The sequence below is a fragment of the Diprion similis genome, chromosome 2 (genome assembly GCF_021155765.1).
Source record: "Diprion similis isolate iyDipSimi1 chromosome 2, iyDipSimi1.1, whole genome shotgun sequence".
Classification (NCBI taxonomy): Eukaryota; Metazoa; Arthropoda; class Insecta; order Hymenoptera; family Diprionidae; genus Diprion; species Diprion similis.
In genome coordinates, this window is record NC_060106.1 from 9836883 (window position 1) to 9860465 (window position 23583).

The following is a 23583-nucleotide window of genomic DNA, read 5'->3' on the forward strand; positions in this document are numbered from 1 at the left end:
ATATATATAGTTACTTTGGTATAATACTATAAATTCACCGATAGTATTTTGTATAATAAAGTGGATCGACACCTTGCCGATAGCCACGATCATAATTCGCGTCTAAAACAATACGAACGTTCAACGTCCAATCTATATCCATGCATACGGCATACGGTAGAACAATATAATATTTATTTCTCAAACGTATATGTAAGCAAATAGTAAGAAGCTATGATCGTGAGCAGAAGGTACACTAACTTGACCATTTTCACTACGCTCAAAATTCTAATCGTCTCCGTGGCGGGTATATCGTGGTGTAAAAAATTTGTAAACGGTTTTAAAAACGCGCATATAGTATATTATTATGGGTATAGGGCAAGTATTCGGACATACAGGTACATACGGGTTTGGCAAACGTTTGCACCCAAGTCGCGTATTCCATACGTACCTATGTATAGTTGTACATGTAGGCGTATATCAAGCCCCGCAGTTTCAAGCTGCGAGAAGCAATATTCGCAATTTTTCAGGCATGCCATACAGCTTGCAGCGCATGTTAATCGACACAGTTACAAGGACAGTGATTCCGGCCATACTTTCGGTTGCCGACGACTCACAATCAGACGAAGACAGGAATCCTGGCGTCGAATCGAGGGAGACGCCATTTTTTCGAGCAATGACGCTTTGAGCTAGTTTTTCGTTCCCGGATTTTTCCAGACACTGCGTGTTGCAACTTTATTGACCGTCTTTGTCACAACCATATCTGCGGCAGTAAAAGAAACTTTAGTTACCGCATAAATTATCGGTTTATCTGCACGACAATGAAATCTCGATAATCGCTTGTAACGATTTTACTCCGTCGCCGTTTTACGACTGCAATCGGTCGAGTCTGAGTAATTGAAGTGGAAGGTAGAAAAATGAAAAAATACTAAATCCAGGAACATTGAAAAAGCGGTCAGCATCTCGTTCGGGTCACGACGGAATTTCGCACACCCGCGATCTTCACATGCGTGCGACAAACTAGCCGTTAATGTGGTTATTCCAATTAACTTTCACCCCTGTTAAACCAGGGACGCGTTATACATTACGCTAAGTGCTTGATAACGAGTCTTTGTCGTGTAAACCCACGGTGATAACGATTTATCAACACCGGCGCTAACGAGAGGGTGAAGTTAACCGCTGGCCACACTGCAGACTGCAGACTAAACTCGTAACTACTCTCAACGACACGCGTAACTACTGTAATTGATGTAATTGGACGCCAAAGTTCTCCGGGTTAGGCTCAACTTCGAAAAACATAGTATGACACGATTTCTAAGCTTTTGTTCACGATTCCAGTTTCTCTGTACAAGTACGATAATTTGGTGAATACTTAACGTACGATCATCCCGTATATATATATATAATAAAATTGGTAATCGTTCGTGACAATATGATAAAAACTAATGGAAAATATCAATTTGTTAAAATATTAAACCAAGCGTTTACGAAAACTCATGTAAAAAAAATCCACATAACAATTAGGAAGGTTGAGAAAAAACGTTAATAAATTATTAAAAATATTTCAAATTCCAATTTCAGGATTCTCGATGAATGATAAATATTTCAGGAATATTCGTTCAAGGATGGGAAAGTTTTCAATTTCACCGCAGTCTACTCTGATTAAAGTAATGCTCGTAATAGGTAATTATCGGGGAATAGAAATGGGTCATTCAATATCCTCCTCACTCACCTCCTCACTATTTACCACTAGTCAGACGCGTTCCGCGCTCTTCTGCGCCTGATCCTGAGCCTCCTTCTCGGCCCTCTTAGCCCTCTCTGCCCTCTCGGCTCTCTCCGCTCTCTCGACCCTCTCGCGTTCCCGCTCGTTCTCCCGTTCCCTCTCGCGTTCCCGCTCCTTCCGCATCTCCCGACGACGAGCCCTGTGCAGACTCCCCGAGGGAAAGGTGGAGTCCTCGACAGCCGCAGCGGCCGCTGCTGTCGCCCCGCGCTCGACCGCGCTTTGGCAAAAATGTTGAGCCTTGGAGAAGAAGAGCAGTTAAAAATGCCGGAGGCGGCGTCGTAGTCCGACGGTTATATCTACCTTCAGGATAAAACTGGCTGTCGAACTTTTGGCGATTGGACTCTGCGCCGACGAGGGATGACCGTGACCTGGCGTGCTGAAGTATCCCCCAGCCTTGGGCTTGATGTGCCTGTTGTGCATCTCCATGTGGACGATCTTCATGAACTCAATTTGGGCCGCCAATTTCTGGATTTCTTCCTGAGGAACGGATTTTACGATATGCACGAACGGTCAGTTGTCGCGCAGTCTGCAAACACTGACACCCTCCCCTCATCACGTACCTTGAGCTCCTCGTTCTCCTGGGTGAGGTCCGCCGCTTCCTCTGGGACCAGGCCGATGCCGTTTAACGAGAAACTGGCGCTGACTCCCGCTCTTCCTCTGGCTCTACTGTCCCACTGGTCTCCTTGACCGCGAAGTACTCGGAGGACCTGTGCCGGGTTGGTCGTAATGAGAATTTCATCATGCGGTCCGTAATTACTTTGCTCCAATTAAACTTGTCTTTTCGTCTTTCTCATCGTCAGACGCTTACCTTCGGGCCAAAGACCAGGAACACCGTCACCGAAGTCGAAAGTTGAGTACGCGCGAATCCCAAAAGGTACTTTATGTCCGGTCCCGCTTGCGGAAATATGAACAGGCTGGACAAATCAAGTACAGAAGAAGTTTGTTCAGAAGTTTATGGTGCTCGGTGTAATATGCAAATCTCTAGTATCTACTATTTAATGCATTTTTAGAAATTATCAAAACAAGTCTGCGTGAGATTTTTCCAGCTCGTTGACGCACAGTTGAACGTGGCCATTCGGTGTTAAGAGAAAAAATGCAGCGACAACAATAACAACTATTACGAGAACTCACTGAATGGCGACCATGGCAGTGTTGACTACCGCGATGTTGTATATCGCATAGCTGATGAGACGCGCCTCGTTGAAGAGGCTCTCGGCATTCCGGACGTTGTAGCAGACCTTGATACCCCAAGCCAAGAAGATTACCTCACCTGTGAACCGAAAAATGCAACCCCGTAAAGTTGGTAATTCGTTCGTCGGCGAACCTGGTCACGCGACCCTCGACCTTTGCATTGGTCTCTCGGAGTTTAGCGAACTTTTGTTTTCACAAGCTGATCGCGAAAGTGATACCAAAGTGGACACGCGACCGCTGTACGAAATAACATAAAAACTTTCAAAGATATAATTATACTGAAACTTCCGCGTGACTTCAAAGTCGCGGATCGATTTTTTCGCCCCAAGTCAAAGGGTCTTTAAAATTCCCAGCGAATGCATTACCAAATGGGTTAGATCGGGCGGTGAAAACAAACTCCCGAGCTTGGCCGTAAAAATCCGGCACACCAATGGATCTAATCTACTGTCTTAACCTGCTCTTTCGTTACAGGCGTGTCTCAAGTCCGGCTCGTTTGTCTAGCCTAAGCAGGGAAAAGTGACACTGTGCAAGGGAGCTTCTACACGAGCGTAAAAAGAGGATCGATAAACGATTAGGCTAATACGATATCCTAAACGACGCAGGGATCACGCTGATACCGTACGCGGTGTGGTTGGCGATACGCAAGTAAAACGGAAACAAGAATTACGACGTCGTTATTACATATTGTCTAGGTGTTCGGTCACGAAACACAACAACTTTCGATCGCTGCGAAAAGCCGGTAGTTGTGACAATCCACCTCGCTCTATCTATCCCAGTAATACGGTTATTATTGTCACTCCTGCTTATACTCGATGAGCGTGATTGATCCAGTGAAACTGGAAGAAGAGTTATACGGTGGCTTCAACCGATCTTGAAATAAATACTAACCGATAGCCATGCTGTGGTCCCACCAGTTGAAAGAGCATTGATTAAAGAGGAGACCGTGGCTGTCGGCGATCACTTCGGCAATCGGTGGCGCACTCAGAGTCCAGGTTCCCAAATAGATCAGCATCACCAGGAGGATCGGAACCATCCATTGGAGGAGCTGCTTGTCCGTGAGTTTTACCTTGTGTGCACTTTTTACTCGGTAGGTCAGAGACACTCTGTTGGAATATTGAGGAAAGTTATGATGGATGAGCTGGGTGAACGCAACGGAATATCGAACCATCGTCCGTGGTACCGTTGAATATTCACGCGCGTTTCTGTTCGCCATTGCATAAAGATAAATAATCTGTCTAATCGACAGCAATGACACTGAATTATGACTGGACGTGAATTAAAAGTCTGCTGTCAGTTTCCGGCGAACTTTATGTTACCAGTGAAAAGCTTGCGCATACTTTTTGAAATTCAACGAACCATTTAGTTAATTTGTAATACAACGTTGAGGGTCGTTGTGACTGGTCAAAATCGTATATTTGGTTCACCGTCCGTGATCTTTGCGAGTGATTGCAATTTGAGCAGTCCAGGGGTAGAAATTGATCTGTATTTGCGCAGAGGGCAGCAATGATAACGCGACATTTTATTCAACTCATACCGTAGATATTTCATTTCATTTCATTTCATTCCATTCAACTCCGCGCTTTCGCCTGTATTTGCAATGTACAGTATCTACAGCAATCACCGTTGGGTAGCAATCACAGGTTGGTACGTTTTTCAAATTGGAAATTAACGAGTCTACCGATTCGAATTGGATTTTCTGTCACAATCTCGTTGCGTCACACATCGGTTACGCGATTGAAGCTTGGAAGTTTTCATTTCTCGCTAATTCATGATAAAACAAAACTCATTTCGAATATATTAATCAGCTACTCCGTTTAATTTTTTATTTTCAAGCTTCACCAATTACTCATAAACATAATTCGACCCATGAAATTTTTTTGATTTTACAAATCGAGCTATTCGTATTGCGCAAAATTTTCGCACCATCCTGAGTGGTGGAAAAGCTATCTGTAAATTAAGGATCCGGTTATATGAAGGCTTATTTCCGTTCAGTGACAAGACTTACCTCCACGTCTTCATTAGAAGCGCCGTGTACGTGATGCAAAAGCCAAGATGCCTGCTCCACTTAGTCGCGATACAAGAATAGATATCCAAGACGGGAAAAATTGCAGCCATCTATATTGAAATTGAAAGCCGATCAATACACGATGCAGCGAGTTGTTTCACTTCTTCTATTTATACCTATACCGCAGGCCAGCTACAACTCCGATCAATTGGACAAGGCCGTAAGGTTGAAGAGAAATTGATTTTTACCATTACAGTGATTACGTTGGTCATGTGATTGAGTCTAACGAACGGTAGCTAAATTAATAGAATATCGCTCTTTCCAAGCGACCGCGGAATCAGAAACAGGTTATACGTACTGTGAAAATATTCTCAGATAAAACCTGGGTAAAAATTAAATCGCGTAAACGTAGAAACGAAAGAACATCCGGATTCGAGAAAATGACTAATGCATTAATTTTTTTCGAAAAAGCATAATATTGCAAATTGAGTACGCACACATAGGTACATCAGAGAAAAATCCGAGATGTGGAGAGAGATCAGTGGTTTCGCGTATATTGGAAATGAAAAGCTTTCTATAACGCAGGTGAAACGATAACTGTAGATGGCAATTGGGTATATATTCGTACTGGCATATTCATACTCGTATACCTTCTCGTACGAACCTCTAAATACATTATGGCGCAGCCGAGCAGCGTGATGGAGAGGAAAATTGGCGAGGCGACCTTAAAAACCTTGAGTTTCCGATGCTGGTACATATAACCGACCAGAACGACGGTTCCAAAGGCACAGGAGACCGACACGGTGAGCAGAGCGATCCTTCAAAGGTAAAATAATGCACTTCTATCACTCTCGTAGGCGAGTAAAGAATTCATCGTGCATCGTGTGATACATATATCCGATATCCCGACGAGCATTAGCGTAAGATACTCACCTAAAAGGCCAATTATAGGTGGCCAGACAAGGTTCCGGGCCTTTGCACGAACTGCATCCTGGTGCACAGGCCAAGCACCGGAAAACCCGCTCGTAGAGGTCGGTCTTGTTCTCTTTCATCTCTTTCCACGCAGCTGAAATCAGGCTTGTTATCACAGTGGGAATAGTGTTTTTAGAATTAGACAAGTCGACGCCCCAAGAGTTCCTTGGCAGGATATCTGGCACGGTGTGAGATTACCGAAATCGTTCTCCGGCAGGGGTTACGATCAAGGGGTACAGAGTCTGACGGAATGCTAATTACCCGAATTTGACCCAGTGTCGGGACTCGGAAGTGTAATGTATATGCATATTACAAGCAGCGAGCAACTCACGTCGCATTAACGCGGTCTTAGGCTCGGGTCGCGGGACGCAAAGCTGACCTGCAAATTGCAAATTGCATTCCGAGTTGATTGCTCGAGCGAGCTGAGCTATAGTCACGGTCCCTTTACATCTCGGCTGCCTTGGACAGTCGTTAACGCTCTAAAGTGAAGAGCTGCAGATGCTGAAGAGATTTGATTCCCGAGCGAAATCGACTTCCTACTACTCGCGGCTGCAGGTATTCGTTCGGTGGAATTATTCAGCATTAATGATTCCGCGGAGCCTCGTATATCGGAACCTCGTTTCTCACCTTGGTCAAGCAGCTCGCGTTAAAACAGGAATGCGGCATGAAATTGGTTGTGCTCACGCAAGGCCTTCGGAAATTCGGGAGCTTTATATTAATCGATACTATTTGGTCGAGGGAGAGGAGTATCGTTAATCAACACCAAATCCGGACACCGAATTACGAGGAGAAACGAATAGAGAACTCGTAGGAAAAAAAAGAAATCAAGGGTTGAATAACGTGATAAAGAATTTTTAAAATAAAATCCGCGAACGATTGTTTCTTGCACATTTAATACGCCTATGGTGATATACATTGTACAACACACAAGAGGAAACTCCCTCTCAGTCAGCCGCACGCGCGATCAAGTTATAATAAGGGAAGTTATGCAACAAGGATGATGCTTACCCTCCACGAGAGTCCCATTAAACCCAGACTGATGATGCCCGGCTGTATAAAACCCTGGACGACATCTGCAGACGTAGGCACCCTTCATCCACCCGGCACCAACCGTCTTTCCATTAACTCTGCTTGCAGGACTCTGATACTCGCACTGTAACAATTTTTTCATTCCTTGTCAATAACGAGTCGTAAATTTTTCTCAAGTATAAAAAACTTCGAGAAACGTGCAGAACGATAGAAAAAAATTACTGCACTTATTACTGATGAGATGATATCTCGGTTCAAGAAAGTCATAGAGAAGTGAGAAAATTGGATTTTTCTCTCGGTCATCCAAGGACGAGAGCCGTCACCTCTGTGGATCAACTTTTAAATTAGGTCTCACCTTCAAGGTGCTCCCAAAAATTGCCTGTTTTTCACGCGGGCTCGAAATGTGCGTGGGTCTTATGTATTCGTATCTACATGTATAACTTTGCTGGCCAAGTTTGTCGCCTACATTATGTGAATGTATATTTACCTACTTACTTATCCCGGATCAGAAAAAGCCTGTTGCTGTTTGAAATAAAAACGATTGAATTACACTTGTACATGCATAGTCGTACACATCTATAACTCCTTTGAAGCAAAAAGAGGGATTGAATTTTTTCCCGAAACATTTTAGGAATGAGAAAAATTTCTCTTTGCTACATCCGAATCCGTTTACCGGGCAAAATGTCGTTATTGCCGTAGTAGAAAAGTTCGATAATAAAATCGCATCTGCATATCTCGCACTGAAATTGCCCGAAAAGCATTTCGATCAGCTCTGTAATGAAAATTATTCCAGGCTGCTGGAGTCGAGTAAATTCCTAGTCGTGTAGGTAAACTAACTTGATAAAAATATTGGGACAGTAAATGAATTTTATTCAGTTCGACGAAAATTCGTGTTCCAGTGAAATCAAATTAAACTTTGTCAATTACAGATAAATTAGTGAAAGTAAGAATGTTCGTTGATTCAAGTGAACATTCATGCATAGCAAACAAATTTCCAAGTTATAGGTTCGTAATATATCCAAAATTTCGTTGCCTCTAACACTTCATTTTTCCGGGCACGGAAAGTCGACAACTCGAACCGAAAAATCTCCACAGAATTTTACTGATGCATGGGGTAAAAAGTTCAACGTATAGATCTTACCCCAAGATTCTCCAGGGAGAACACTCGACCCGGAACCACGCCTCGAAGAATTGCCTTCTCAAAATAAATCCATCATCTTGCCCACCGGAGGCCGTACAGTGAAACACGGGGTTCTGGTCTTACGTTCAAATTTTTTGAAAAAGATTTTTTCCCATTCCACACGAGGAATGTGTCACCTATTAAAGCTGGGCAAGTATTTCCGCTCGAGTTTTCGTGTAAAGCTCACGACCGGAGCTTCGTGTCTCCGATGTTTGATTGGAATTAAGATTCGTTTATTGAAAAATTAAATTAAATATTTTCGCGTTCATCGGATCGAGTTGAACCCGCCCCTGTATCCGATGTATGCGGATATTTCTACGCCCACGTTCGAATTGCGAGGGGATTTCCTCGCGCAGCGAGAGTAGCTATACAATACAGCTGTAGATATGTATGTTCGTTGAGTATATTTAAATTTGTTGCTACCCGGTTTACGCGTAAGTAGTCCAGGCAGCTAAGCGTATTTCTCGGCCCCTCGAGTCGACACTGATGGCGAGAGAATCCAAGCTCGAGATTTGATCAGTCTGCATGTATTGGGTGAAATATCGGAGAGTATAAAGCCGGCGCAGTTTTACCCGCCCAAAAATATCAGTATCAACTTGCGTGACTTATAGCGTCGTAAATTGAAAAAAAAGGAAGCTAAAATGCTAGAGAAAAAATTCACTCCCTGGCGTTATATTTCAAACGGAATAATTTATACTACGTAGAAAACTTATGTCGCATAATTGGACCTGCATTTATCTTATATAGTGGGAAATTTTGGGTTATTAAATTTTATATTCGCATTTTACCAAAAGTAGTGTTACAGGTATATGTGAGCAATAATACGCGAGAAATATGAAAAAATTGTGAAGCATATTTTCTACGTGGCGTCTGATAATAATGCCATCAGACACGGAGTGTGTGGTACATAAAAGCAGGGTGCGAAGTTATTCGTAGTTTCTGCTAAATAGAACTGCTACTGCGTGAGTATAAGCGTGGCTTAAATGTTCTAGTCATGATATTTTCTGTAATAAGGAGACGTCGGAATGAAAAATGTATAATTAAATTTCGAGGACGCAGTTATTAAATTATGATAACGACGGTGGGTGTGTCAGTTATGTACAATATCATGATTCCACGCCCTCGTAAAAGAAACATCAACTTCCCTGCCGTGCCAAATGAATTAAATGCAAAATGATGAGGCGCGTATTTATATCTATTTTTTCCAGCCACGGCAAACATTCTTACTTGAAACGAATGGCGCGTAGTAGGTACCTTATGCGCCTCATGGCGGCTGTGCAGGTACCTACTTCATTAAGAATAAATAAGAAAAGATGAAGGAAATAAAGACCGACACTTGAGAAGGCTATCGTAAGTCCTGAAAGTGAGGAAAAAGAAGCACATACGCGAAACTCGAGAACAAAAGCAGTCTATAGGTAGGTGTATACATACACATATATATATATATATATATATATATATATATATAGAAAGAGAGAAACGCATCGAGGAGGAGAAACAGAGAAAAGAAACCCGTCAAACTTTGTCCGGGAAGTTCGCTACCCACATCTTACTCATTCGCGATACCGTCAACCGCCTCCGCACTCAAGAAATCGGGTCAAATCGATCTTCGGGAAAACTCAAACTTGAACGCGACTGTCCGTCCGTCCGTCCGTCCGTCCGCTTGTGCAAAGGACAGCGAAATAATGCCCGGAAATCTGGCCTCTGCACTTACCTGTGTCGTCGAATGGCACTTGTGGGTCCCCCGAAAAGACGCAATTTGATTTTCAGAGGATGCTTCTTCGTGCGTCGTCTGCTCCAGGTCACACTGGTTCACCTCCAGGTCACTCACGTCGACGTCCATGCTGAGGAAATCCCGGATCCTGGAGCCGGGTGCGACATCGTGAATTATTCGGTAATATGTACCGACCTGACTGATATAATTTACTGAATAATGATAACAGAGATCAAATTTCACCCCACGATGAGGTACATCGATTTTCGATATGTTTAACATATACGCTGCCTGGCTGATCCTCGAGTACCTGTCCCTAATTACCGGTGTGTTCGATCCACACAGTCGGTTCGCCTCGAGGATGCTTGATATCGCATTTCTGACTTTGACATCAAAGTTGCTGATTAACTGATGAGGGAAGCTACCGGATCTCGACTCTCCACTCTTATGATAATTTCGGCAATACCGTAAATCAAATGTGTATGTGGGGACCAAATTAATCATCAACGTGAAATTTCATTGTCCCGTCCGACGCGAGGAGAAGGTAACATTCCGTTGTCAACCTGGGTTGCGTTGTTTTATTATTATATCCAAGTGTACGTTGGATAAGAGGGTTGGCTTATCATGGACCGGAGTCTGAAGTTATTGTCAAATATTATACTAAATTGCCACTTATAGGTAAACCGAAAATTTGACCTTTTCGAAAATGTATGATTTTTTTTGTAATGACAACTTCATTATTTCCACGATTCATGCTGCAAGTTTATTCACCTGTTTTTTCAATTTTCGCGAAAGTGAATCGACGTAGTTTAACTTGGAGAATATTCTGGTGGAATTCATTGCTCGCTTGATAATCGTCACAGAATATTTAGCTTTCCTTAAAACAAAATCGCACAGCCAATTCGAATGGAAAATAAACAGTAATTTTCCGACAAGTTGTGAATGCGAATTGAGCTACGGCGAAAATCAGTCCGGTAATCAGTTTGTATTATACTTGCCAACCCTGAGTGTAGTACCCTTATCGTATACGTAATTCATGCAGCAGTTTGCCGACGAGCGCCTCTGTTAATTGACTCGAATTACCCGGTAACAATTTGCGATTCACAAATTGCCTATGTATCAATTCAAAATCGTTAATTACTTGAATATCATGTAGTGATATCGGAGGATTGAGGATGGGACCGGGGCCTAGCCATAATCCGTAATTGAATTTTATGATAATTTCAGAGTCTGCAGATAATTATATCAAAGCAAACAAGGCGCCCCGTGATTTTGCGACACGTATGGAAATGTTGGATGAACTTGTACAAACGAGCATGAAAATTAAGGAAATGATCGGTATGAGCTTACTTCAATTTTCCGATTCATCAATCAAGTATAGGTCAGAAACTTGTTTCGTTCTATCGATCACTGAAAATTTGTGACAATTGTGTCGAACTGCCTATTGAAGAATTGTTGAAGATTATAACTCGCCTGACCTGACCTGAAAAACTTTTCAGTGAAAAAAGAATTTCTCAAGAAAATTCTTTAATTTTATTCGATGAAATGTGAAATTATTGAAAAAAAAATTCAGCCAGATTTTTTTATAATACTTATACCTATGTTGAAGAAATTCGTTGTACCAGAATTTATTTTGTTCATACTGCGGTTAGATATCATGACAGTTGAAATCATTCAACCGATCGACTAATTTAAACCTTTACACGTTTACAAGTCTTTCTCAAAGGGCAACTGCGACGTAACCGAATCCATGCCTATACCTTACATCCCATATTTCCCAAATCGTCAAAGTAAACTTATCGCAGCCCTTTCGGATGAAATAACAGCCCTTGGGAGGTGCACGATGTTCCACTTTATCGGTAGAGTACGTATTCATTACACAAGTATCTCTCGATAAAGGATCACCGCGTAATTGGTGAAATACTAACCCATGGCGATTCGGAGGAGGGACGCTGACGCTGTAGGAGATGAGCCAGCGGTGTTCCTTGCATGAGAAGTACGGAAGGGTCCACCATCCCCTGTAGGATTCAATCGCTGGTGACTGCATGAACTTCGGCGACCTGGGATCACACACAAACGCCACACCGCCATAGAAACTTCAAACTCACCCTCAAATCCTCTGGATTTCACATCAACTGAGCTCTTCACAAGATCTGGGCGTAACTTTATGCACAATTTCTTCGAGATTACTTATACGGCTGGAATAACCGACGAATCTACTTTACATTGCATGTAATCGTGAATTTGAGGAGACTAACGAAGAGACAAGTAAGTAATCCAAACGCTGCTTCGCAACTTGACTTTGCTCTACAAGCTCAGCTCAGTTTACAAAATCAAAGCAAACGAGGACGTTCTTTCGTATCTCGCACGAGTTTCTATGACCTGACGTTCGCATAGCGATGAAGTGGGGATGAATGGCGATGATATTGTGAATTTTTGGTGTCCCTGTCTTCGGTCTCACGATCAGTTCACGTTCAAGTTCAGATTCGCGACGCGACGCGTTGCAGCTCTGCAGAACAGATCGCGGCAGTGGATGCGACGTGAAAAGTATACATAATAACGGCAAAATTCAGATTACAGAGAAGCGATATTATAGACAGGATACAGATCGAAATTGATTTCCGCGCGAGAGAAAAATTCTACTAACTTCTAGATTTCTCACTAGAAATTCTTCTAGATTTAAACTATGAAAAAATCTTGCTCGAGTTTCAATTGCTGTGCAATATATAATATAATAATAAGCACGTATATATATAATGTACAGAATAATTAATTAAGTAAAGAGTTGAAACTAATAGCAATCAATATCATGACAAGTATAAAATACGAAGTTTATATATAATGTTATAACAATATATAAATATATAATATTCATAAGCGAAATTAGTGCAAGTGCGACGACTGCTGAAACGGAAAGTGCGATTTAGCGAGTGGTTGGCAGACGTGTGTGCGGGCGAGTGAAATTACGGTGCGATCATAAGTATATAAGAATTGTAGTAAATGAACATTGAGGAAGAGGACAATAAAACATATGTATATACATACATACATACATATTTGTATGTATACGTGTATATCTATATTGGAGTGGCTCTAAAATAAGGGTCGACAAAATGCGACTTTACCGCCACCAAAAATCGTTTCCAAATAAATAAATTACAACCCAGGCGAAAGTGATTCTAGAATCGTATCCGTAAGCAAGTGTCGTCTGCAATTTAAACAGCGTTAGTTTTCCGCAGAACATTTCGCGTTATTGTTTTTCCCCTCGTTCGGTTAGTATCAAAGAATCCGAAATTCACTGAACCAACATTGTCAGTAGATATGAAATATTTTCCGCACGAATATTGTTCCAGCTATTTATTATAGTATTGGCTGTAGACCTTGTATTAAAATAAATTTCAGATGTATGAAAATGTTCACCGAACTTTGGGGGTAAATGATAACTCGAAATATCCTCACTACCAACGTTATTCAAATGAAAAAGAAAACCCGCTTTATATAAGTGTAATTCGGATACAGAGTTTCGCTTTGGCACAGATTTTGATTTATTTGTTGAAAGCCGATTCGGTCAGGGTGAAAGTCTTCTTCCAAACTCCATAAAGAGCCACTCTAATCCATATACATTGTATGTACAATGTACATATATGAACCGATCAGCATCGGCGCCCTCGACGGAAGGCAACGTCAGTCATCCTCGCCTTCTGCTCGTCGTTGACGTAATTTTGAGAGACTACTTGCTGCCGTCGACGTCGAGGGGCCCGCGATTCGATGAAAATCAGAAATCAAACCTGAGCCCAGGACTCGTGTCGGCGTCCTCGAACCAGGGAAGCTTCGGATCCGGTCGGGAACCAGACTGGAGAGCGTGGTTCTCATCCCGGGAGCGAAGGGGCTCACCCATACCCCCGGGGGCCCGTTCCCACCACGTGGACCCAACGATGACCCCTGTCGATGCGTTCAACGCAACGACTTTGGTGGCGACGGCGTCGTCGACGGAGGCGAGAAGCGACCGTGCGACGGCGTCCAGGAGAGCTGGGGACCAGAATTCGACGCACTTGAGGCTTGACGGAAGCGGATAACCGGATGTAGGAGGATGTCCGCGTGCGAGGTGCGAAGGTATTCGCGAACTGACGCGTTTGTCATATACTTATAGGTATAATATACGCAGTTGAAATCCAGGAGTCGAGATTGCGAGAAGGCTGAAGGACCTTAAAACGGGAATTCAACCCTGGTAATGCACGGAGGGTGAAACTATCAGGTCGTTGATTGTTCGGGGTCACTGCGGAAACACCTAGCTGCAGTTATCGAATCAGGGTAAGCGATTTTGCCACCCGACACATGTTCATTAGCTGATGATTAATCGACCCGTGGGAAATTCCGACACATATATCCTATATCGCGGTGTGACTTCGTCCCGGCATAACTACCCCCGCGCGATACAACCACCCAGTTTTTCTATAATCTCAGTAATATTTAGTTGCCAGAATGTACGATGAAATAAAACTCCGTACAGATATCCAAAGATTACAACAATTTCAGAATAAGACAAATTCTGGTTCCGGTTACGTCTCTACGTTGAAGATCATATTTTCCAGAGTATCTTCATGCCGGACCATATGTCGTACTTATAAATGTGGTAATGTTCCACAAATATTTGTACGAAATAGTCTAGTCCACTTCGCGGTGAGGGAAATACTTTTCCAAAAGAGTACGTATAATATATGGTACAAGGAAGAATGTCGGAATTGAAACAGATTCCATACATTCCAAAACTTGACCGAACTACCGTATCACGAGGGATTTTATCACCGCTATCCACCATCGCCAAAATCCACCTCCACACAGAATTACTCTCGCGTTTCAGTGACAAATGTAATGTCATCTCCCGGACTGCAACGAGACATTTGCGTCTGACATTGGATTACGTATGGGAATCCCCCGCCAATCAAACGCTGTTTTGCGGTGACCCGGCTGTTCGTCAGGCAGTGCGGAGTATCCTGTATCCTGTTGGTGACAAGCAGGGCTTAGGATAGGTAATTCTATGTACGTACTGTTGTGGCGAGCGACACCCAGGTCTTGGAGCATCATGGCAGCCATGTCGGCCTTTTGACGAGCCGTGTCGTACCGGCGAGGATCCAGGGCGGCGAGGAGGGACTTGTAGCCGGAACCGGTGGCGCAAGCTTCCCCGAGGGATCCGGTGGACGCAGCCTCGATCACCGTCAGGGCCTCCTCTATGCTGGCCTGAGAATCGAGAGGAAGCGGCTTAAGGATTATGGGACGCACGGTAGGCTCGACAATCTGGCGAGACAAAAAAGTGACTAGACAGAGGTTTAAAAGGTGTCATTGAACGTCGTCGAGTTAAGTATGATGTGAAGATCAGTCCCCGTGATTTAGAAAAATATGTTTGAAGACTGGATTTCAACCGTAAGAACCGTCTTATCATTAACGTCAGACAAATCATATTATTCAACTGCATTTTTTTACTTTTTTTTTGTTTCTTTTTTACCGAGACATCCATCTAGTTTTTCTAATTCTGATAAACAATAGTTTATTTTATCTATGAATAAATAATTGAATACACTACAAGTCGTCTGAGAATGAGAGAGATTTTCTTTTTGAGCTCGTCTGTTGATAAAAGAAATCCAATATCTGGATCTAACTCAGACGATCTACGAAAAATATATTTACGAATCAAAAGAGATAATATTAATCAGAATCAGACAAGCAATGTAAATTATTCTATGAAAAATGATAGAATAATGCCATTCTTTTAAAGTTGTTAACATAATAAAATCCTTACGTTTATAATTCAGTGTTAAACATTTTTCATCGTATGTTACAAAGACTTTCCTAGTTATATGTAACCGGATTAACTTCAATGGGACTTTCTAAGGAAGTTAGTTGGCCAAAATCGATAATTGTATTAATTTTATTAAAAGATAATCTCACATTGAGTATTCATAAAATTGTTATATTCTTAATCTAAGAAGCTCTCTGAAAATACAGACATTCAAGAAAATACTGGAATTGTAAACAAAAATTTAGACATCGATATTTTATGTTAAAATGCGACAAAGTTATTAAAAATCTGTAGTAGATTTATTCGATTTCACTACTTAATGGCTCATTTCATTTAGAAGACTATTTTCTACAAATCTGCAAAAAAAATTTTTCTCATGCTGGTATCATGAAATATTGAACTTTACAATTTTGAACAAACGTTAATTGCGATCAACATATACCAATATTGAATTGACTGGTGAAAAAAAAACGAAATTCCATTCCAATCAATTCGTAGAAACTGTTCTCTTGAATCAGTTTTTCTAATCTCAAAGAGATCTCCTCATAAGACAAATACATCATGTCCGACTGACTCGTAATAAGATTAACAATACGTATTGATTTTTGCCCATCCAACCACCTCAAGTTCCCAAGGAATTACCGGAGCGAGTAAACTTCTCTATCCGCGTCACCCCTTGACCCTGATACGATTGTCAACGAAGCGAGGCACGAACGACGTTACCCGTTTTCCAATCCTGATATAAAATGGCGCCTCGCCCCTTTGACAAGCCCATTCCCCCTGGTCGAAACCAAGGGCCCAGAATAGCTTCGTCCTCTACTCGCGGGAAACTCACCTTCTCGAGATAGGATCCTTCGGGATCAGATGGGGACGTCGATGCCGAGGTCGGGTTAGCTCCGGACAACGTGGACACCGTTACCGTGAGCAGCAGGGCCGCGAGCCAGGACGAGCCCATCCCGCGCCCTGCTCATTGGTCCTGTCGGAGAAAGAAACGGTCAGGATGCACTTCGGCCTCGAGGACCTGGCCTCGCGAAGAGACGAGGACGGAGTGCGGAACCGGGATTGCGGGTTGGAGGTTGGTGGAAAAATCGACTAGTAAAGGACCTCTTCGTGCCTCGTTCAAGTGGCGCTGACCTGGCGGCCGGGGCCCTTGCCGAGGGCCGCCGCGTCTGCCAGCCGCCGCATCGCCTGTTCCTTAGCTCTGCTACGTCACTCTCCGCCTATTATTACCCTGGAAAAGAGAAGCTTTCCGTTTATTCTTTTGATTTTAAAAACCCTCTGAAGGAAGTCACTACGAGTTTACCAGTTGGAAATGAAAGCAGGAGTCGAAGAAATAGTAGGTTGTGTAAGAATATGAAAATCGTTGTAAGTGGAAAAAGTAGTGAAACCAAAATGGTTTCAATTCGTTAACATCGATGTCGAGTGTTCTCTATGTTGTTGTGTCCTTTCGTTTATTTTCGGCTTACCAAGTGATTTTCATCGCAACTTTTTAGGTAATCAATAGAGATTTGTTGTGATTTCCCCTGATTCCTGAATCCGATTATAAAATCCTTGGAAATCAGAGGTACCATTACGAATAAATAGAAATCAGTGAAAACGCGTAATATAATACCTATAAAAATCAATAGAAATCACTCGATATGTACGAATATTAATGAATTGCAATTATTCGTTGGATTTTCAAGTGAATGGGATGCCAGTCGAAATTCCGAATCATGAAAGTTCGGACTGAAATGTCGTTAGATCGGATTGTCTGACTTTGATCTGTAAGCACATAGTTTCAAAACATTAAATTCGGAAGTGCCGAAGATCCAAATCAAAATTTCATCGAAGCTGATAAGTATTCGCGTTTTTTCGAATAGTCGAAACTCCGATTGGTTAAAACCCCGAACAGTCAAAATCCCTTTTTTTAGAAGTTTGAGATTGCGAACAGTTGCTGGACGAAATTTCGATGGTTTTGTATACGACACTGAACAAAGTAAAGATTCATCTCGATCGTACATAAACTTAGTATTCTCAATATAATTAAAGTCAGCAAATTCTTTCACGATTTGTACAATTCTTCTTTTCATCCGTATTTTCAAACACATCTTTTCTCATTAAACACTTTACCTAAATCTGTTGATTTATATAGTAATGATCCATTTCCGGTTTATACTTCGGATGTGAGCGTGGTGATTGAATACCATCGCCCGATTAGCGAATTGCGTGTCATTAACCGATCTGAATGATGTGTTTAATTTGTAGACGGACAGTGTGGACGAAACTTGCGTTCCGAAGGTGGTGGACTATTTGTCTCTCGGGATAGTAAACAAGCTTATGCGATCATCACTGAAAGCTTGAGAATTTATTATAGTCACGTAACAGTGAACCAATATGCTCTCCCGTTTAACTAAATCGATACAAAAAATGAGCACAAACGAAACGAAAAGTCTTTGAAAAGTATAATACATAAAAAGTGAATGTTTCATAGCTTTTCTGAAAGTAAATATAAATTCCAAGCATATGAAATTCAATTGCAGCGCAAGCTCTAAATTTTTTTCACGCCGGTGGAACAGGGAAATTGCACGAAAAAAATTTCACAGCAAATGTTCGAAAGCACGAAAAATACGCACCCCCACTGGCGTAAAGATTTTTACTAGAGAAACAAAATCAAAAATGCGTTCAACCAACGTTATATTCAAGTGTACAAAAGCAATCGAAGAGTTTGAATCGCGGTTATTGTTGAGTGGAATTTCCGGTCGCAAACTCGATTGGATAAATTAAAAACTTTATCGAGAGCGGAATCCTTTCGTATAATCATTCGCGGCATTCAACAATAATATGTTCCAAATTTCTGTACGAACTTCCTTATACTGTATTAGAAGTTTTATTCGAATACGGAACGTGAATTCACCATGAATTTACTGTTCATTCAATTTACAAACATAAATAAATTTACTACACAACTTAGTAAATGCAAATTATTTTTTTCTCTTTTTCCGATAAATTCTAGTGAAGTCAAAAATTTACATTGTAAATTTAAGAAATATACTTAGTAATTTACATCGCTGCACCGAATTTATAAATTTGCAACCTAATTTCGTATACTGACAACTTTTTAGTACAATAAATGTACAGTATATTCACAATAATTTTTAACAGTGTACGCAGTATCATATATACAAATTCCCACCGTTTTAACGAACCTCCAACTATCCTGTGTACCCGAGGATTAATTATTCTTTCCGAACAGCCAGCGTTATTAATAAGCAACAAGACGAGACACACACGTACATAAGCGCACGTAACTTATACACGAGTAGAAATCCGTACTCGCTTCGATAACCGCCTGTAGCATGTCTGCCTCCGCTCCACCACGTATGCTAGCCATAAGATATAGATGCGTGCCCGACGGGGTTCCCGGGGTGTCACCGTGGACAGAGGATGCACGAACACCTGCATGCATTCGTGCAAGTGTGTAACACGCGGAAAAATAGGTACACGTATGCGAGATACATTGTTAGCAGAGAGAAAACAGAGCTCGGCAAAGGGTTTAGCAAGGGTTCGATGAATCTCACGCATCACCTGTCAAAGTCCCATCGGTAGCTGGCGTTGTTCAGTCCACGCCTTGGCTTTCCCTCCGTCTAGTATTTTCTATCTCCCAGGCGACTTCAGCCTGGTTTCAACCCCGAGCCGATAAATTGTAAAAAAAAAAAAAAAAAAAAATCGGAAAAATGAAAAAGACTGAAGAGGCTGAGAATTCCGCGACTGTAGCGCGCGAGGCACGTCTTCTAATCTGATCTAGTTTAATCTAATCAACGTCGACCCGCCTCTCCGACCCAGTAACATTTCCACCCTTCCATAGAAATCTTGAGGAATGAACTGCGCGCCGCGAGTAAGTTCTCGGCTAACTCCCGCCCACCCAATAATGGTGTAATTATCTTCTACTCAGTTACTACCTGCCAGCTTTTTTAACCAATTCTTAACTTAATTAAATACCCGTATACAACCAAACGTGAGACCAATGACTAACTTGACTGACGAAACGGCAATCCCGACGAGGCAGCTGCCTAGCTTTCAAGGGTGTACGAAGAGATTTGCTCTATTCATTCCAACAAAAATCAAGTCCCATTGTTCGCAATCCTTTGACGGAAAATTGATTCCTATGCTTCGGTAAATGCCTGCGCCAGCTCTCGTCCAGCGAATTAACGAATCTTCGTTCGAGTGACCTGAATAGCATTGGAGTGATTGCAGTCGGAGGATATTAAGACTCGATTTATGAGTGCAGATCTGTATGTGCGTCTGAGGAACGACGTGATTCGTTTCGTTTTTAAAAATATTGTTAGTGAGATCGTGTCGTTAAGCTCGCGTTTCAGATACGATTTAAGTCATGCCTGCAGGCGACGGAAGGCAGCCAAGTTTTCGCAGGACCTCCGACTCTCTTCTTGGCATCTTTCTTGGCCATACGGTGAAGCGATTAACCCACGTAATGGCCTCGAGGCATTCATCGTCCATTTAACTGCCGAGCTACACTCCGGAGTAAGTAACCTATGGATCACCCTAACGGTTTTGACCGAAGAATTCCACCCCAGGCACCTTTTGCCGCAAAGCTCACCCACGATTGAAGCTTTCCCAGAACCACCCTCACAGCCATCCAATTTTCTTTGTTCTCCAGCGACGACACCTGTTTTGTTTTACGACGAATAAAGAGTGATGGAGGTGGTCCGCAAAAACGACGTTTCACGCCGCGGAGATGATTAAGCGATAGTCGCTTGTTGACGCGACTTGATATCTATACGTAGAACGATGAGATTCGAGCCACAAGGTAAAGTCAACCATTCAAAAGAAACGTGATGAAGTTTTGATGATTATTAATGATTCTCTTTCACCATATTGTTATCTCAATTTGGCTACAATTTGGTGAAGGAGGTCCAATTCTGAAAAACGCGATCTACGCTTTCACTCCCAGCACGCTATCGTTTAGAACCTTTGTATTTTACTCCATATTTTATGAAATTTATGCTGAACATGTTAATGTTAACAACGTTAATTCGTTAAACGTGAGAATTCATGCTCTGGACATTCGACGATAAGCATCAACGAGTTTGCCAAGTCGTATAAGTTTCAGCAGTATTCAGGTCAAATGGATGAATGCGAAGTCCCAAAATTACCACGAAAGATGGTATAAGCCCCTATAGAACTTTCGCTAGTCCAAAATTGCAAAAAGTTAATACAAGTTCAAACGAGAAGCTACAGTCTCCTGTGTTTTCGAAACTAAGTAGATTCTGAATTAAACTTTTGTAAAATTAAACAAGACGACGGGAAAAGCGTACGGCGTTCTTACTACATACATATATTCGAAAACTTGTGAAAATATATGCGTTGAGTAAACATCGCATAAGAAGCTACGCGTATTTTAACACGAGGGCAAGGTAAAAAAATATTACGTTGAAAGTGTTTTCTTACTTTTCTACTTCAATTCTAGCCGTTCCAAATTTTGTCCCGAGTGTTACAAGAAAAAATTCAAAGGAATGGTCGGTGTAATATACTTTCATGCACCATCGTTATACTTTTTTTTACTTAGAGAAATGTTAAAGTAAATTAGGTTGTATCGATACTTCCAATAAACCGTGAATGAGGCGTTTAATTGTCGCTTATGAGCGACATAGACGTGTTCCACCCAAAAAATGGAGGTCTATTGAAAATATTCAATTGTTACCATTTAGACCACCTAAGTGCTTCTCTCTTTTATAGGTTGATTATACTTTATCTGCAGTCACCAAGGCGCGTGAAAATATAACCTTGAGCTTTATTCCGGCTTTATTGGGGCGGTATTACGGCGCCGTCAATTACCGTCGCTTTATTTCCCCATAAGAGTAAACTCCAATTTAGGAAAATTCGTGTAAAACGTGTTCAGTACCGATACGCAGCGAAGCCCGTTTCGTACATAATTGGATTGCAAATATCCGAAAAGTGTACATAAGCAGTGTTTATTTATCTTGGAACAGTCTCCAGCGAGTATCTCCATTTGTTTTCACAAATTCAGTTACAAATATCTCCCCATTTCCACTTGTCACATTACAGAATCTTATACCTGATACATTCAAGGACCACATAACTACGCTGAGTGTTTGTTCCAAGTTTTGTCTGCCTATCCATCAATCCGTTGAACACAAACGGTTCTGCTTGGTGAAGTAACTTATTCGCGAATGGCTCTAAAAGCAGAATAAGAATAGCACGTTGGCACGTACCGCGGTAATTAAAAGCTGATATTTCGATAGTCATGGCAGCAGAGTAGTTGCGATACATCGAAGGAGCATTATGCGTGGATATTTTCCACCGAGTGATCGTTGGGAGTCGTAAGAAGTGATAATCGAGTGAAAAACATGTCTGCAGGCACAACAACGCTTACCTCCGTTTTTAGCCACTGTCATAGTTTCTCGATGGTAGGTATATCAACACGATTCTTCCGCGTATTTAACCCCCGGAAATGACGAGTGCTTTTAACACCATGTCCGGGAACTCCGAACGGAAACTCGGCCCCGATAACGACGACGACCCCGTTCACCCCCCGCGTATCCGAAACGAAATTGCGACACCGATACCGAAGCTCAAGACCGTAACAAGTGAGCAGGTACCGGAGAGACGGACGCACCACCACGATACGCGCTCGGGAAGCATTAAATATGCATGGGACACCGTGGTGAGCGGGACCACCAGCTGCCGGAGGCAGCCCTTGGCCAAAGCGCGCTCCCAACGCGAGCCTCGCAACCAGCGGAACCCCGGAATCCCCCGAGGATATACGAAGCCTGCCGAGAGCCGTGAGGGTTGCTCGGCCACCCCTGCCCTCGGCAACCCCCGCAAACGTATCCACCGTTATGTGGATATCGAGCCGACTAGGAGGACCTGGATATGCCAGGACTCCGCGATTCCGCTTCTTCTCGACACCCGGGTCAGGCGATTTATCCTCAACAAGATCTTCGTGGTCCTCGTACGGAGATTCTGCATTTTTAGTTCCCGTCGCGCGGTCTTCGGTCAATGGGTTGTTGGTTGGTTGGCCCGAAATACGGCTGTTTTATTTATTTTATCACAAGACAATCGTACGTTGAGTAGGTATCAGTAGAATTATTGGATTCGTAATAACTTATCGAAATCTGATAGATTCGGTCGATTTCACGTCACGATGTCCCATCGTCTTATTCGAGAGACCATTATCTACTAATTGCAAGTCACTGGGGGGGATAGATTTTCTTTCTCATCAGAGATCAATTCAACATTGCCATTGTTTTTTTGTTTTTTTTGTTTTTTTTTATCATCAATATCGCAGTGTTGTGAAATTCGATACCCAATAAAACCAACGTGATGAGAGATAGTAGCGTTTTAGCTTCATAACTTGTGTTTATAGTAATTTTACAACTACGCAAAGCCCGACTGTCTCGTAAAAAAATTGATAAAAAGTGTCGTTTTTTGCCAGCCCATCACCTTCAAAGTGATCTTACAGCATCTCTCGACTTGCGAGTTGTTTTCAATTTTTTCGTACGGGATCGATTCGTGTCCCACTTCGTTTTTCCGCAACACCTGCACTACGAGACTTAGACTCGATTACAATTGCCTTAAAAACTTAGTGTTACCCTTAACTCCCGAACTGTTAATTCAATCTCTCGTTCCTCGAGTTTAGTTTTCAAGGGTCCCCTGTTTGGTCTGTCCCTTTGAATATGCACAGTAGATACTTTGAACTAGGCACAAGCGCCTCCGGCAGATCTATTTGACCCGTTCAATCCCATTCAAATTACCCTCACCTTCAACGCACGTGACTTTCACGATAGCAATAGCTTTGCAACTAGTCTTGTAACAGTTGAAGTTACTCAAATGCCATATAAATATTGTTCTTTGAAGCATCTCGCCGCGCCATTGCGCCACCAACGACTCTTCCAATTGCGGTGAGTACTTT

At 42.3% G+C, this 23583-nt stretch overlaps 1 protein-coding gene across 5 annotated transcripts in view; it reads right to left on the minus strand.

Annotated features, from left to right (window-relative positions):
* The window catches only part of LOC124416663 (probable G-protein coupled receptor CG31760), a 28125-nt gene continuing 4542 nt past the window's right edge, over window positions 1-23583 (minus strand). Inside the window, exons 1-18 of one of the 5 annotated variants that reach the window (XR_006930797.1) lie at window positions 22045-22359; window positions 16755-16881; window positions 16486-16626; window positions 14902-15091; window positions 13642-13882; window positions 11782-11913; window positions 9854-10001; window positions 6939-7083; window positions 5892-6024; window positions 5623-5776; window positions 4959-5068; window positions 3842-4056; window positions 2894-3032; window positions 2571-2676; window positions 2323-2469; window positions 2063-2239; window positions 1712-1979; window positions 1-742 (exon numbers count right to left, since the gene is read on the minus strand). Coding sequence is in view for 4 of the 5 variants with exons in the window: in XM_046897929.1 (XP_046753885.1) it covers window positions 1733-1999; window positions 2063-2239; window positions 2323-2469; window positions 2571-2676; window positions 2894-3032; window positions 3842-4056; window positions 4959-5068; window positions 5623-5776; window positions 5892-6024; window positions 6939-7083; window positions 9854-10001; window positions 11782-11913; window positions 13642-13882; window positions 14902-15091; window positions 16486-16605 (2424 nt within the window). In the remaining variant the exon portion in view is untranslated. Of the gene's footprint in view, window positions 743-1711; window positions 2000-2062; window positions 2240-2322; window positions 2470-2570; window positions 2677-2893; window positions 3033-3841; window positions 4057-4958; window positions 5069-5622; window positions 5777-5891; window positions 6025-6938; window positions 7084-9853; window positions 10002-11781; window positions 11914-13641; window positions 13883-14901; window positions 15092-16485; window positions 16627-16754; window positions 16882-22044; window positions 22360-23583 lie in introns of those variants that run through there. The other 4 variants (XM_046897929.1, XM_046897931.1, XM_046897928.1 and 1 more) reach the window with 4 other exon arrangements.